General features: G+C 45.3%; 1 protein-coding gene across 1 annotated transcript; it reads left to right on the top strand.

Moving 5' to 3' along the window:
* Positions 1-7,000: 7,000 nt before the first annotated feature.
* LOC115112678 (transmembrane protein 178A-like) lies at positions 7,001-14,953 on the top strand. The gene is made up of 4 exons (XM_029639706.2): positions 7,001-7,727; positions 8,884-8,997; positions 12,526-12,663; positions 12,765-14,953. The coding sequence occupies exons 1-4, from the start codon at positions 7,217-7,219 to the stop codon at positions 13,016-13,018; spliced, it is 1,017 nt and encodes a 338-aa protein (XP_029495566.1). The 5' UTR covers positions 7,001-7,216; the 3' UTR covers positions 13,019-14,953.
* The last annotated feature ends 975 nt before the right edge of the window (positions 14,954-15,928 follow it).

Below are 15,928 nucleotides of genomic sequence, written 5' to 3'. Positions count from 1 at the left end.
TGGCTGCTTTTCCTTCATTTTGCGGTCCAATTCATCTCAAACCATCTCAATTGGGTTGAGGTCGGGTGATTGTGTAGCCCAGGTCATCTGATGCAGCACTCCATCACTCTCCTTCTTGATCAAATAGCCCTTACACAGCCTGGAGGTGTGTTGGGTCATTGTCCTGTTGAAAAACAAATTATAGTCCCACTAAGCTCAAACCAGATGGGATGGCGTATTGCTGCAGAATGCTGTAGTAGCCATGCTGGTTAAGAGTGCCTTGAATTCTAAATAAATCACAGACCATCACACCTCCTCCTCCATGCTTCATGGTGGGAAACACACATGCGGAGATTATCTTTTTCACCGCCTCTGCATCTCACAAAGATATGGCGGTTGGAACAAAAATCTCAATTTTGGACTCATCAGACCAAAGGACAGATTTCCGCTGGTCTAATGTTCATTGCTTGTGTTTCTTGGCTAAAGCTAGTCTCTTCTTCTTAGTGTCATTTAGTAGTGGTTTCTTTGCAGCAATTTGACCATGAAGGCCTGATTCACGCAGTCTCCTCTGAACAGTTGATGATGAGATGTCTATTACTTGAACTCTGTGAAGCATTTATTTGGGTTGCAATGAGGTGCAGTTAACTTTAATGAACTTGTCCTCTGCAGCAGAGGTAACTCTGGGTTCCTGTGGCGGTCCTCATGAATGCCAGTTTCATCATAGTGCTTGATGGTTTTTGCGACTGCACTTGAAGAAACGTTCAAGCTCTTGATATTTTCCAGATTGAATGACCTTCATGTCTTAAAGTAATGATGGACTGTCGTTTCGCTTTGCTTATTTGAGCTGTTGCCATAACATGGACTTTGTCTTTTACCAAATAGGGCTATCTTCTGTATACCACCCCTACCTTGTCACAACACAACTGATTGGATCAAACGCATTAAGAAATAAAGAAATTCCGCAAATTAATTTTTGTAACGGTTGTCGTTGGTGGAAGAAGGAGAGGACCACGGTGCAGCGTGGTACGTGTTCATGATCTTTTAATTACACTAGTACAAAAAGAACAAAACGGAACAAACGAAACAGTCCTGTCTGGTACAGAGACAGAAAACAACTACCCACAACTCAAGGGCGAAACCAGGCTGCCCAAGTATGGTTCTCAATCAGAGACAACAATTGACAGCTGCCTCTGATTGGGAACCATACATTTACATTACATTTACATTTAAGTCATTTAGCAGACGCTCTTATCCAGAGCGACTTACAAATTGGTGCTTTCACCTTATGACATCCAGTGGAACAGCCACTTTACAATAGTGCATCTAGGTCTTTTAAGGGGGGGGGGGGTGAGAAGGATTACTTTATCCTATCCTAGGTATTCCTTAAAGAGGTGGGGTTTCAGGTGTCTCCGGAAGGTGGTGATTGACTCCGCTGTCCTGGCGTCGTGAGGGAATTTGTTCCACCATTGGGGGGCCAGAGCAGCGAACAGTTTTGACTGGGCTGAGCGGGAACTGTACTTCCTCAGTGGTAGGGAGGCGAGCAGGCCAGAGGTGGATGAACGCAGTGCCCTTGTTTGGGTGTAGGGCCTGATCAGAGCCTGGAGGTACTGAGGTGCCGTTCCCCTCACAGCTCCGTAGGCAAGCACCATGGTCTTGTAGCGGATGCGAGCTTCAACTGGAAGCCAGTGGAGAGAGCGGAGGAGCGGGGTGACGTGAGAGAACTTGGGAAGGTTGAACACCAGACGGGCTGCGGCGTTCTGGATGAGTTGTAGGGGTTTAATGGCACAGGCAGGGAGCCCAGCCAACAGCGAGTTGCAGTAATCCAGACGGGAGATGACAAGTGCCTGGATTAGGACCTGCGCCGCTTCCTGTGTGAGGCAGGGTCGTACTCTGCGGATGTTGTAGAGCATGAACCTACAGGAACGGGCCACCGCCTTGATGTTATTTGAGAACGACAGGGTGTTGTCCAGGATCACGCCAAGGTTCTTAGCGCTCTGGGACGAGGACACAATGGAGTTGTCAACCGTGATGGCGAGATCATGGAACGGGCAGTCCTTCCCCGGGAGGAAGAGCAGCTCCGTCTTGCCGAGGTTCAGCTTGAGGTGATGATCCGTCATCCACACTGATATGTCTGCCAGACATGCAGAGATGCGATTCGCCACCTGGTCGTCAGAAGGGGGAAAGGAGAAGATTAATTGTGTGTCGTCTGCATAGCAATGATAGGAGAGACCATGTGAGGTTATGACAGAGCCAAGTGACTTGGTGTATAGCGAGAATAGGAGAGGGCCTAGAACAGAGCCCTGGGGGACACCAGTGGTGAGAGCACGTGGTGAGGAGACGGATTCTCGCCACGCCACCTGGTAGGAGCGACCTGTCAGGTAGGACGCAATCAGCGTGGGCCGCGCCGGAGATGCCCAACTCGGAGAGGGTGGAGAGGAGGATCTGATGGTTCACAGTATCGAAGGCAGCCGATAGGTCTAGAAGGATGAGAGCAGAGGAGAGAGAGTTAGCTTTAGCAGTGTGGAGCGCCTCCGTGATACAGAGAAGAGCAGTCTCAGTTGAATGACTAGTCTTGAAACCTGACTGATTTGGATCAAGAAGGTCATTCTGAGAGAGATAGCGGGAGAGCTGGCCAAGGACGGCACGTTCAAGAGTTTTGGAGAGAAAAGAAAGAAGGGATACTGGTCTGTAGTTGTTGACATCGGAGGGATCGAGTGTAGGTTTTTTCAGAAGGGGTGCAACTCTCGCTCTCTTGAATACGGGAGGGACGTAGCCAGCGGTCAGGGATGAGTTGATGAGCGAGGTGAGGTAAGGGAGAAGGTCACCGGAGATGGTCTGGAGAAGAGAGGAGGGGATAGGGTCAAGCGGGCAGGTTGTTGGGCGGGCGGCCGTCACAAGACGCGAGATGTCATCTGGAGAGAGAGGGGAGAAAGAGGTCAGAGCACAGGGTAGGGCAGTGTGAGCAGAACCAGCGGTGTCGTTTGACTTAGCAAACGAGGATCGGATGTCGTCGACCTTCTTTTCAAAATGGTTGACTAAGTCATCTGCAGAGAGGGAGGAGGGGGGGGGAGGAGGATTCAAGAGGGAGGAGAAGGTGGCAAAGAGCTTCCTAGGGTTAGAGGCAGATGCTTGGAATTTAGAGTGGTAGAAAGTGGCGTTAGCAGCAGAGACAGAGGAGGAAAATGTAGAGAGGAGGGAGTGAAAGGATGCCAGGTCCGCAGGGAGGCGAGTTTTCCTCCATTTTCGCTCGGCTGCCCGGAGCCCTGTTCTGTGAGCTCGCAATGAGTCGTCGAGCCACGGAGCGGGAGGGGAGGACCGAGCCGGCCTGGAGGATAGGGGACATAGAGAGTCAAAGGATGCAGAAAGGGAGGAGAGGAGGGTTGAGGAGGCAGAATCAGGAGATAGGTTGGAGAAGGTTTGAGCAGAGGGAAGAGATGATAGGATGGAAGAGGAGAGAGTAGCGGGGGAGAGAGAGCGAAGGTTGGGACGGCGCGATACCATCCGAGTAGGGGCAGTGTGGGAAGTGTTGGATGAGAGCGAGAGGGAAAAGGATACAAGGTAGTGGTCAGAGACTTGGAGGGGAGTTGCAATGAGGTTAGTGGAGGAACAGCATCTAGTAAAGATGAGGTCGAGCGTATTGCCTGCCTTTTGAGTAGGGGGGGAAGGTGAGAGGGTGAGGTCAAAAGAGGAGAGGAGTGGAAAGAAGGAGGCAGAGAGGAATGAGTTAAAGGTAGACGTGGGGAGGTTAAAGTCGCCCAGAACTGTGAGAGGTGAGCCGTCCTCAGGAAAGGAGCTTATCAAGGCATCAAGCTCATTGATGAACTCTCCGAGGGAACCTGGAGGGCGATAAATGATAAGGATGTTAAGCTTGAAAGGGCTGGTAACTGTGACAGCATGGAATTCAAAGGAGGCGATAGACAGATGGGTAAGGGGAGAAAGAGAGAATGACCACTTGGGAGAGATGAGGATCCCAGTGCCACCACCCCGCTGACCAGAAGCTCTCGGGGTGTGCGAGAGCACGTGGGCGGACGAAGAGAGAGCAGTAGGAGTAGCGGTGTTGTCTGTGGTGATCCATGTTTCCGTCAGAGCCAAGAAGTCGAGGGACTGGAGGGAGGCATAGGCTGAGATGAACTCTGCCTTGTTGGCCGCAGGCAGTTCCAGAGGCTACCGGAGACCTGGAACTCCACGTGGGTCGTGCGCGCTGGGACCACCAGATTAGGGTGGCCGCGGCCATGCGGTGTGGAGCGTTTGTATGGTCTGTGCAGAGAGGAGAGAACAGGGATAGACAGACACATAGTTGACAGGCTAGAGAAGAGGCTACGCTAATGCAGAGGAGATTGGAATGACAAGTGGACTACACGTCTCGAATGTTCAGAAAGTTAAGCTTACGTAGCAAGAATCTAATTGACTAAAATGATTAAAATGATACAGTACTGCTGAGGTAGGCTAGCTGCGTTGTTGACACTACCCTAATCAAGTCGTTCCGTTGAGTGTGAAGTTTCTACAATGCTGCTTTTCGGGGGCTAGCTGGCTATACCAGGCCAAACACATAGAAATACAAATATAGAACAAAACAGAATGCCCACCCCAACTCACACCCTGACCAACCTAAAATAGAGACATAAAAAAAGGAACTAAGGTCAGGACGTGACAACTTTTAACAAGGCACACCTGTTAATTAAAATGCATTCCAGTTGACTACCTCATGAAGCTGGTTGAGAGAATGCCAAGAGTGTGCAAAACAATCATCAAGGCAAAGGGTGGCTAATATAAAATATATTTTGATATGTTTAACACTTTTTTGTTACTACATGATTCCATCAGTGTTATTTCATAGTTATGATGTCTTCACTATTATAATATAATGTAGAAAATAGTTTTTAAAAAAAACTGGAATGAGTAGGTGTGTCCAAACCTTTGACTGCTACTACAAATATATTAATTTTACTCAAACCACCCGTGGGCTGGATTGGAACCCATCGCGGGCCGGATGTTTGAGCTCTAATGGGTTTTTTAATCTAATTTGTCTACTTTTTAGTCTGGATGTTGTTGACTAGTATCTTGGAGCCCAAGTCTGATAAGCATGGCATATACTTCCCCTGGGCTTGTCAACCACATTCCAACTACTACTTCATGAGTAATACCTACTGACTATTACACCAATTATCTCCTCTCTCTATTTTACATCCATACAATTAACCTTTTCATGTCTCATTCACAGCGTAGAGCCTACATAGATAACGACCATATAATATTACCAATACTGACCCTCAATAAGTTCTTATACTTATGAAGTACTGTAAATACGGAGGTCAGACAGCCATGTTGATACACCGAAGTTAGACCACACAGACACGTTCTCTATCTAGCCAACATATTATGACTGTTGTCTGAATCTGATCATGGTCTTGTGATGAAGTGCTATGTAAGAATTATGACAAACCAAGTAGATGTCCACGGGTACAATTGGAACATAAATACTTGTAACACAATAGCTACAGTAGCCTAAAGAACACCCTTTGTACTCAATTTCACCCTGTGGTGGTGCGACAGAGTACTCTGTATGCACTCTTGAGTTGGGTGAAGGAATAGCCTTGTGTAGGACTGTCACTGAAGCTGCTTGCCAACACACTCCATAGTTGTTTTTACAATTTTGTCATTAGAGTACATTATATTTTAATTATGCAACTCTACAAATGCAAGGGAAGCTTTCATTTTACATGTCTGCCTGTCTCAATCAACACAACAACAGGGAAGAGTAAATATCCTCAAATGTTATACCTAATAGCTGGAGTAGTTTATTTCTGCTGAATACTCTGGGCAGGAATCCAGCCTTTTATTTGATGGATGGTTGTTCAACATAGCAGGGAAAGGATAAACTGTGCACCTATGTTAGTGCACCCACACAAACTGGGTGAGAGAGAGAGAGAGAGAGAGAAAAGAAAGAGATGGAGGGGTAACAAGGTGAAAGTCAAGCTCAGGGTAAATGTTGATTAAAGAGAGCTCAGAAAGAAAGATGTATTGAAGTTCCACTCCCTAATGATGTAGGCTACATAGACTTGCTCTTACTTTACAGAGGGCCGGTTGATACACTGGGCCCTGCTGAGTGCTTATCACCAACTCCCATTGAATGAGAAACCAAATATATATGTGTTATAATAAATATTCATAAGCACTTCCTCTGTGCTCCATGCCCAGAGATGTCCATGTCCCCATATCGCTCAATGCCCTGCCTGCTGATGCAGCGGACTGGAAAGGAGCTGTCTCTGCACAATGCCATTTTGCAGTATCATTGATCTGACAATTCCAGAAAATCATGTTTATCAGTAAATAGCCTACCCTTCTATTTTAATGCACTATGATGAAGTGTTGTTCTGTGCTTCAGCTATGAAATATCTGAAGGCTTGATGAAAACAAGTTATGATAGTGACCCCCCAAAATTACATTGTTGCTATTAAAGTGGCAATCTGCAGCTCATGCAATTACAAAGTGACACCCCGACCCTGTTATGGTAAACAGCTGAGGGTTGGGGCTGTAGAAATTGTACCATTCTCAAATTCATACATATCTATATGGATGCAAGTGCTTAACTTTGAGAAGAAAATGATCGTTTTAAACATGATTTGAAGCTGTTTGTTTAGAATTGTTTAAAAACAACGGAGTAGCTTAAAAATAAGCGTATATTTTGTGTTCTGATGGGGTACACACATTTTGTAAGCTGATGAGGTAGTTATATTCTTCAAGAATCAATGGGTAGCCTACATTTAATTTATTTAAAAAGTTAAAAAAACGGATGTAGCCTACAATCGCAGATTGTCCCTTTTTAAATAGGCTGTAATAACAATAATCATCATCAGTAGTATTATTGTTATAAATATCATAATTCTCATGCCACAGGGACGTCTATTGGTAATGACACAAGCAGCTGCACTGACAGGAGAGCATGACAGCTTTGACATTTATCGCGCACTCTGTGCACCGCGCCTCTTTTTCTTATTAACGCAAGCCTAGAAATCAGAAGCGCACAAGACTCGCCCGCGCACAGGATTACATATATACGCACACACACCTCTTCATCCCATGTTTATAGGACATACCGAAGTAAGGGAATCGACACAGTGGGAGAACAGGAACACGGGTAGGTTATTCTTGTGGCGGAACACGGGTAGGTTATTTTTGTACCTGCACCCAGCCGGAGATGCCAGGACCTTACAGCATTTTCGGCATCATGTAGAACATGATGAAGCCCTGCAAGCCCGTGTTGATATGGAGGAGTGAAGTGGACGGAGTGACGGATACTTCCCTGACCGAATCTTCAAATGTTAATGCCGACAAGATGGAGAAACAGACCTTGGTGACGGCCATCAGTTTGTCCATGAGCCTGGCATCTCTGGCACTTCTCATCGCCGCTATCATGACCGACCACTGGTACGAGACGGACACCACACAGCACAGGCAGAACTGCGACCAGTTCGGGCCGGACGCCAACGACCAGAAGAACCGGCGGATGCCCATCTATCACCTGCCCCTGATGGACAGCAGCAATCCTCGGAGGAACCAGGCGCTGCTCCGGGCGATCCACGTCGGGAGTAGAGAGGAGGAGCTCCTGGAAAACTGGAGGTCCATTTTGGGAATGGGAATTTTAGAAACGGAATGCGGGCGGCCTCTATTCTCCACTTACTCTGGACTTTGGAGGAAATGTTATTATCTAGGAAAGGACAGGGACATCGACAACCTCATTGCCAAGGGTAAGCGATGCTGTGGGGAATTTGACCCGGGGTCCAGTGCGGTGCAGTGAAACCGCATCCCTTGGAGATATAGGCCTAAACATCTGGCAATGGTAGGCCTATATGTAAATGCTTAAAAAGTTACATTCCGTCATATGCACTGCTGTTTAATGGTCTTTCAATGAATTAGATAATACATCCACTGACCCTTGAATAATAAACTCATGAGCTTAGTACAACTGACTTAACCCATCATAACTCAAGATGTAAAGTTGTTTTAGTTGTTATTTCAGTGTGTGCAAACAACAGATGTAGCTTCAAAACATGTTCTAAACTATCATGTTGTCCTCGGGGAGATGTGTGGGTCTAGCCTATCTGTAAACCATGGGCGTGCAAAGTTCTGTCTATAACACATCTATTCATTCGGATAACTTCCATGGCCCATGTACATAGATAGGCAGGTTGCATGCGCGCTTGCGTGTGTCTATCATACAGACCTCAAAAGAAGCTCTGGTCTGATCATTTTTAGACTGCATCGGACAGAAAATCAACGTTGTTAACATTGACCTGACACGAAAGGTATTTCCACCATGCGAGCCCAGTGTGCACTTCACACTCCAGGCAACGAGGGAGCGTTGCGTGTTAAATATAAACTATTATATTCCTATGATCCATATCATTTGCATGAGGATGGAAAGTGGCATCAATATATGTGATTAATTCCGTATGTACTAAATCCATAGACGCGCTAAAGTCAAAAGCTCGGATTCTCAAGTCAAAATGTTGTTGTCCAATTAATATAGCAAGTGAAAACGAAAATGTTATTAGGACAACTTTTTGTAATATTGGTAGAGCTATAGTATTTGCTATAGTATTTGTGGAAGGGGAGCAGGTCAGATCCGTGCCATAGGTAGTCTTCTTTGCTGCCTCTGAGAGAGGGGACAATATTACATCACTTAAACAATGAAACCCCTTTTTGTTACCCATCAGAGATATAGGCAGAATACACATTTACAGCCTCGAAAACCTTATTATGAAGTATGTTCATGAAACAGGGGAGTCCACTTTGTAAATGAATACTTAACAGCCACCGCTTTTCTCAAGACAAGTCTCCTTGAGAAACACTTGCCCTTTTCTGCTACTCGTTATGTTCACAAAAGTTCTTGTCTCTATGCAGGTATAGCCCAGCGATGCATCACCATCAAGTACCATTTCTCCCAGCCCATCCGGCTCCGCAACATCCCGCTCAACCTGACCCGCACCATTCAGCAGGATGAGTGGCACCTCTTACGTATAGACATTTTCTCATTATGAAAGATATTCCCCAATGAGCCTTTCATTAAATGAATAATCCAGACACCTATTACTCTCCTACTACATTCCATTCAAAAAGGAGGGCATATGTTAATTTACATGAATTACATTTAGCAATTTACCAAAGTTACCATAATCTTCAATCTATGGCAATCGATCATAACTTTAGTCATTTATACTTTAAACCCCCCCCCACAAAAAAAATGTATTCATATACAGTGCCTTGTGAAAGTATTCGGCCCCCTTGAACATTGCGACCTTTTGCCACATTTCAGGCTTCAAACATAAAGATATAAAACTGTATTTTTTTGTGAAGAATCAACAACAAGTGGGACACAATCATGAAGTGGAACGACATTTATTGGATATTTCAAACTTTTTTAACAAATCAAAAACAGACAAATTGGGCGTGCAAAATTATTCAGCCCCCTTAAGTTAATACTTTGTAGCGCCACCTTTTGCTGCGATTACAGCTGTAAGTCGCTTGGGGTATGTCTCTATCAGTTTTGCACATCGAGAGACTGACATTTTTTTCCCATTCCTCCTTGCAAAACAGCTCGAGCTCAGTGAGGTTGGATGGAGAGCATTTGTGAACAGCAGTTTTCAGTTCTTTCCACAGATTCTCGATTGGATTCAGGTCTGGACTTTGACTTGGCCATTCTAACACCTGGATATGTTTATTTTTGAACCATTCCATTGTAGATTTTGCTTTATGTTTTGGATCATTGATTGTTGGAAGACAAATCTCCATCCCAGTCTCAGGTCTTTTGCAGACTCCATCAGGTTTTCTTCCAGAATGGTCCTGTATTTGGCTCCATCCATCTTCCCATCAATTTTAACCATCTTCCCAGTCCCTGCTGAAGAAAAGCAGGCCCAAACCATGATGCTGCCACCACCATGTTTGACAGTGGGGATGGTGTGTTCAGGGTGATGAGCTGTGTTGCTTTTACGCCAAACATAACATTTTGCATTGTTGCCAAAAAGTTAAATTTTGGTTTCATCTGACCAGAGCACCTTCTTCCACATGTTTGGTGTGTCTCCCAGGTGGCTTGTGGCAAACTTTAAACAACACTTTTTATGGATATCTTTAAGAAATGGCTTTCTTCTTGCCACTCTTCCATAAAGGCCAGATTTGTGCAATATACGACTGATTGTTGTCCTATGGACAGAGTCTCCCACCTCAGCTGTAGATCTCTGCAGTTCATCCAGAGTGATCATGGGCCTCTTGGCTGCATCTCTGATCAGTCTTCTCCTTGTATGAGCTGAAAGTTTAGAGGGACGACCAGGTCTTGGTAGATTTGCCGTGGTCTGATACTCCTTCCATTTCAATATTATCGCTTGCACAGTGCTCCTTGGGGTGTTTAAAGCATGGGAAATCTTTTTGTATCCAAATCCGGCTTTAAACTTCTTCACAACAGTATCTCGGACCTGCCTGGTGTGTTCCTTGTTCTTCATGATGCTCTCTGCGCTTTTAACGGACCTCTGAGACTCACAGTGCAGGTGCATTTATACGGAGACTTGATTACACACAGGTGGATTGTATTTATCATCATTAGTCATTTAGGTCAACATTGGATCATTCAGAGATCCTCACTGAACTTCTGGAAGAGAGTTTGCTGCACTGAAAGTAAAGGGGCTGAATAATTTTGCACGCCCAATTTTTCCGTTTTTGATTTGTTAAAAAAGTTTGAAATATCCAATAAATGTCGTTCCACTTCATGATTGTGTCCCACTTGTTGTTGATTCTTCACAAAAAAATACAGTTTTATATATTTATGTTTGAAGCCTGAAAAGTGGCAAAAGGTCGCAAAGTTCAAGGGGACCGAATACTTTCGCAAGGCACTGTATATATATACAGTGGGGCAAAAAAGTATTTAGTCAGCCACCAATTGTGCAAGTTCTCCCACTTAAAAAGATGAGAGGTCTGTAATTCTCATCATAGGTACACTTCAACTATGACAGACAAAATGAGAAAAAGAATCCAGAAAATCACATTGTAGGATTTTTAATGAATTTATTTGCAAATTATGGTGGAAAATAAGTATTGTCACCTACAAACAAGCAAGACTTCTGGCTCTCACAGACCTGTAACTTCTTCTTTAAGAGGCTCATCTGTCCTCCACTCGTTACCTGTATTAATGGCACCAGTTTGAACTTGTTATCAGTATAAAAGACACCTGTCCACAACCTCAAACAGTCACACTCCAAACTCCACTATGGCCAAGACCAAAGAGCTGTCAAAGGACACCATAAACAAAATTGTAGACCTGCACCAGGCTGGGAAGACTGAATCTGCAATAGGTAAGCAGCTTGGTTTAAAGAAATCAACTGTGGGAGCAATTATTAGGAAATGGAAGACATAAAAGACCACTGATAATCTCCCTCGATCTGGGGCTCCACGCAAGATCTCACCCCGTGGGCTCAAAATGATCACAAGAACGGTGAGCAAAAATCCCAGAACCACACAGGGGGACCTAGTGAATGACCTGCAGAGAGCTGGGACCAAAGTAACAAAGCCTACCATCAGTAACACACTACGCCGCCAGGGACTCAAATCCTGCAGTGCCAGACGTGTCCCCCTGCTTAAGCCAGTACATGTCCAGGCCCGTCTGAAGTTTGCTAGAGAGCATTTGGATGATCCAGAAGAAGATTGGGAGAATGTCATATGGTCAGATGAAACCAAAATATAACTTTTTGGTAAAAACTCAACTCGTTGTGTTTGGAGGACAAAGAATGCTGAGTTGCATCCAAAGAACACCATACCTACTATGAAGCATGGGGGTGGAAACATCCTGCTTTGGGGCTGTTTTTCTGCAAAGGGACCAGGACGACTGATCCGTGTAAAGGAAAGAATGAATGGGGCCATGTATCGTGAGTGAGTATTTTGAGTGAAAACCTCCTTCCATCAGCAAGGGCATTGAAGATGAAACGTGGCTGGGTCTTTCAGCATGACAATGATCCCAAACACACCGCCCAGGCAACGAAGGAGTGGCTTCGTAAGAAGCATTTCAAGGTCCTGGAGTGGCCTAGCCAGTCTCCAGATCTCAACCCTATAGAAAATCTTTGGAGGGAGTTGAAATTCCGTGTTGCCCAGCAACAGTCCCAAAACATCACTGCTCTAGAGGAGATCTGCATGGAGGAATGGGCCAAAATACCAGCAACAGTGTGTGAAAACCTTGTGAAGACTTACAGAAAACGTTTGACCTCTGTCATTGCCAACAAAGGGTATATAACAAAGTATTGAGATAAACTTTTGTTATTGACCAAATACTTATTTTCCACCATAATTTGCACATAAATTCCAAAAAAATCCTACAATGTGATTTTCTAGATTTTCTTTTCATGTATTTTACTTGTGATAATCTCAAGTACCCAAATAGGGCCACTAGATTTGAAAGTTTCTAGTAATATACCCTCCCTTTGCAACCCTAGTGGTTACAGAGAGGGAAACAGTGTCTCTTGCATAAGTGCTCACCCGCTTCTCCCCTCCTCTTCCTTGAATCAGATCTGCGGCGGATCACAGCAGGGTTTCTGGGTATGGCAGCAGCCGTTCTGTTGTGTGGCTGCATCGTGGCGTCTGTCAGCTTCGCCTGGGAGAAGAGTCTCACTCAGCACGTCTCTGGGCTGCTCTTTCTCATGGCAGGTACAGTTTACCACACCTACTGATACCGTTTTCTTAAATAAACACAGATTCTCTCTCACACACACTCTCCTCCTCTCCTTGGGGTCCCTCTTCCTTCTCAGGGATCTTCTGCACCATCTCCCTGTGTACCTACGCGGCCAACGTGTCCTACGACCTGGCCAGGGTCCCTCCCTTCATCTACGGGCTACCCGCTGACGTGGAGCATGGCTACAGCTGGTCCAGCTTCTGTGCCTGGCTCAGTCTGGGGCTGACAGTGGCGTCTGGATGCCTGTGCACCACTTTCCCCATCCTCAGCCATAGCAACAGCAAAGACCAGCAGGGCAAGGGAAAGGCTGCCCCCAATGACTGTGTTTGACACACACCTTACTGCGTTTGATAAACATTTTGCTGTGTGTTACACCCCACCCACCCACCCACCCACCCACACACACACACACCAAGCCTCAGCAAGGGCCTACAGGCAGTCTAAGATGTCTGTGTCTACTGTGTTTACTGAGTCTGACAGAAACCTCACAGCATTTCACACCTCTTACTGCATCTTTCACATCAACTCTGAGCTGCAGCAAGGGCCTGCAAACCAACACCCCCAGACACCTGGCTGACTAACCCATAAACAGCTGCAGCAGGTGCCTGGGACAATGCTGACTCCTGCATTTTCAGTCTGAAAACACTGCGGCGTCAACCATGCTTCCACTAGACCCTGCATCTAAATCCATGGAGCAAAACGTCCTGGAATTATGGAACCATAATATATACAGTGAGCTCCAAAAGTATTGGGACAGTGACACATCTGTTGTTTTGGCTCTGTACTCCAGCACTTTGGATTTGAAATTATACAATGACTATGAGTCTAAAGTGCAGACTGTAAGCTTTAATTTGAGGGTATTTTCATCCACATTGGGTTAACAGTTTAGAAATTACAGCACTTTTTGTACATAGCAGCCCCCCCATTTTAGGGGACCAAAAGTATTGGGACAAATATAAGTGTGTATTCAAGTAGGAAAAGGTTAAGTATTTGGTCCCGTTTTCATAGCACGGAATGACTACATCAAGCTAGTGACTTTACAACATTTGACGGATGCATTTGCTGTTTGTTTTGGTTGTGTTTCAGATTATTTTGTGCCCAATAGAAATTAATGGTAAATAATGTATCGTGTCATTATGGGGTGGCTTTTATTGTAAATAAGAAGAGAACATGTTTCTAAACACTTCTACATTCATGTGAATGCTACCATGATTACTGATAATCCTGAATGAATCCTGAATATTGATTTTTATTTATTTTTTTTTTATTTTTTATTTCACCTTTATTTAACCAGGTAGGCTAGTTGAGAACAAGTTCTCATTTGCAACTGCGACCTGGCCAAGATAAAGCATAGCAGTGTGAACAGACAACACAGAGTTACACATGGAGTAAACAATTAACAAGTCAATAACACAGTAGAAAAAAAAAAAAAAAAAAAAAAATGGGAAAAGAAAAGGGGAGTCTATATACAATGTGTGCAAAAGGCATGAGGAGGTAGGCGAATAATACAATTTTGCAGATTAACACTGGGGTGATAAATGATCAGATGGTCATGTACAGGTAGAGATATTGGTGTGCAAAAGAGCAGAAAAGTAAATAAATAAATAAATAAAAAAACAGTATAAAAACAGTATGGGAATGAGGTAGGTGAAAATGGGTGGGCTATTTACCAATAGACTATGTACAGCTGCAGCGATCGGTTAGCTGCTCGGATAGCTGATGTTTGAAGTTGGTGAGGGAGATAAAAGTCTCCAACTTCAGCGATTTTTGCAGTTCGTTCCAGTCACAGGCAGCAGAGTACTGGAACGAAAGGCGGCCAAATGAGGTGTTGGCTTTAGGGATGATCAGTGAGATACACCTGCTGGAGCGTGTGCTACGGATGGGTGTTGCCATCGTGACCAGTGAACTGAGATATGGCGGAGCTTTACCTAGCATGGACTTGTAGATGACCTGGAGCCAGTGGGTCTGGCGACGAATATGTAGCGAGGGCCAGCCGACTAGAGCATACAAGTCGCAGTGGTGGGTGGTATAAGGTGCTTTGGTGACAAAACGGATGGCACTATGATAGACTGCATCCAGTTTGCTGAGTAGAGTGTTGGAAGCCATTTTGTAGATGACATCGCCGAAATCGAGGATCGGTAGGATAGTCAGTTTTACTAGGGTAAGCTTGGCGGCGTGAGTGAAGGAGGCTTTGTTGCGGAATAGAAAGCCGACTCTTGATTTGATTTTCGATTGGAGATGTTTGATGTGAGTCTGGAAGGAGAGTTTGCAGTCTAGCCAGACACCTAGGTACTTATAGATGTCCACATATTCAAGGTCGGAACCATCCAGGGTGGTGATGCTAGTCGGGCATGCGGGTGCAGGCAGCGATCTGTTGAAAAGCATGCATTTGGTTTTACTCGCGTTTAAGAGCAGTTGGAGGCCACGGAAGGAGTGCTGTATGGCATTGAAGCTCGTTTGGAGGTTAGATAGCACAGTGTCCAATGACGGGCCGAAAGTATATAGAATGGTGTCGTCTGCGTAGAGGTGGATCAGGGAATCGCCCGCAGCAAGAGCAACATCATTGATATATACAGAGAAAAGAGTCGGCCCGAGAATTGAACCCTGTGGCACCCCCATAGAGACTGCCAGAGGACCGGACAGCATGCCCTCCGATTTGACACACTGAACTCTGTCTGCAAAGTAATTGGTGAACCAGGCAAGGCAGTCATCCGAGAAACCGAGGCTATTGAGTCTGCCGATAAGAATATGGTGATTGACAGAGTCGAAAGCCTTGGCGAGGTCGATGAAGACGGCTGCACAGTACTGTCTTTTATCGATGGCGGTTATGATATCGTTTAGTACCTTGAGCGTGGCTGAGGTGCACCCGTGACCGGCTCGGAAACCAGATTGCACAGCGGAGAAGGTACGGTGGGATTCGAGATGGTCAGTGACCTGTTTGTTGACTTGGCTTTCGAAGACCTTAGATAGGCAGGGCAGGATGGATATAGGTCTATAGCAGTTTGGGTCCAGGGTGTCTCCGCCTTTGAAGAGGGGATGACTGCGGCAGCTTTCCAATCCTTGGGGATCTCAGACGATATGAAAGAGAGGTTGAACAGGCTGGTAATAGGGGTTGCGACAATGGCGGCAGATAGTTTCAGAAATAGAGGGTCCAGATTGTCAAGCCCAGCTGATTTGTACGGGTCTAGGTTTTGCAGCTCTTTCAGAACGTCTGCTATCTGGATTTGGGTAAAGGAGAAC

Source organism: Oncorhynchus nerka, linkage group LG28 (genome assembly GCF_034236695.1).
Source record: "Oncorhynchus nerka isolate Pitt River linkage group LG28, Oner_Uvic_2.0, whole genome shotgun sequence".
NCBI classification, from domain to species: Eukaryota; Metazoa; Chordata; class Actinopteri; order Salmoniformes; family Salmonidae; genus Oncorhynchus; species Oncorhynchus nerka.
The sequence above is the reverse complement of the archived record's forward strand: the minus strand, read 5'-3'. Positions and strand labels throughout refer to the sequence as shown.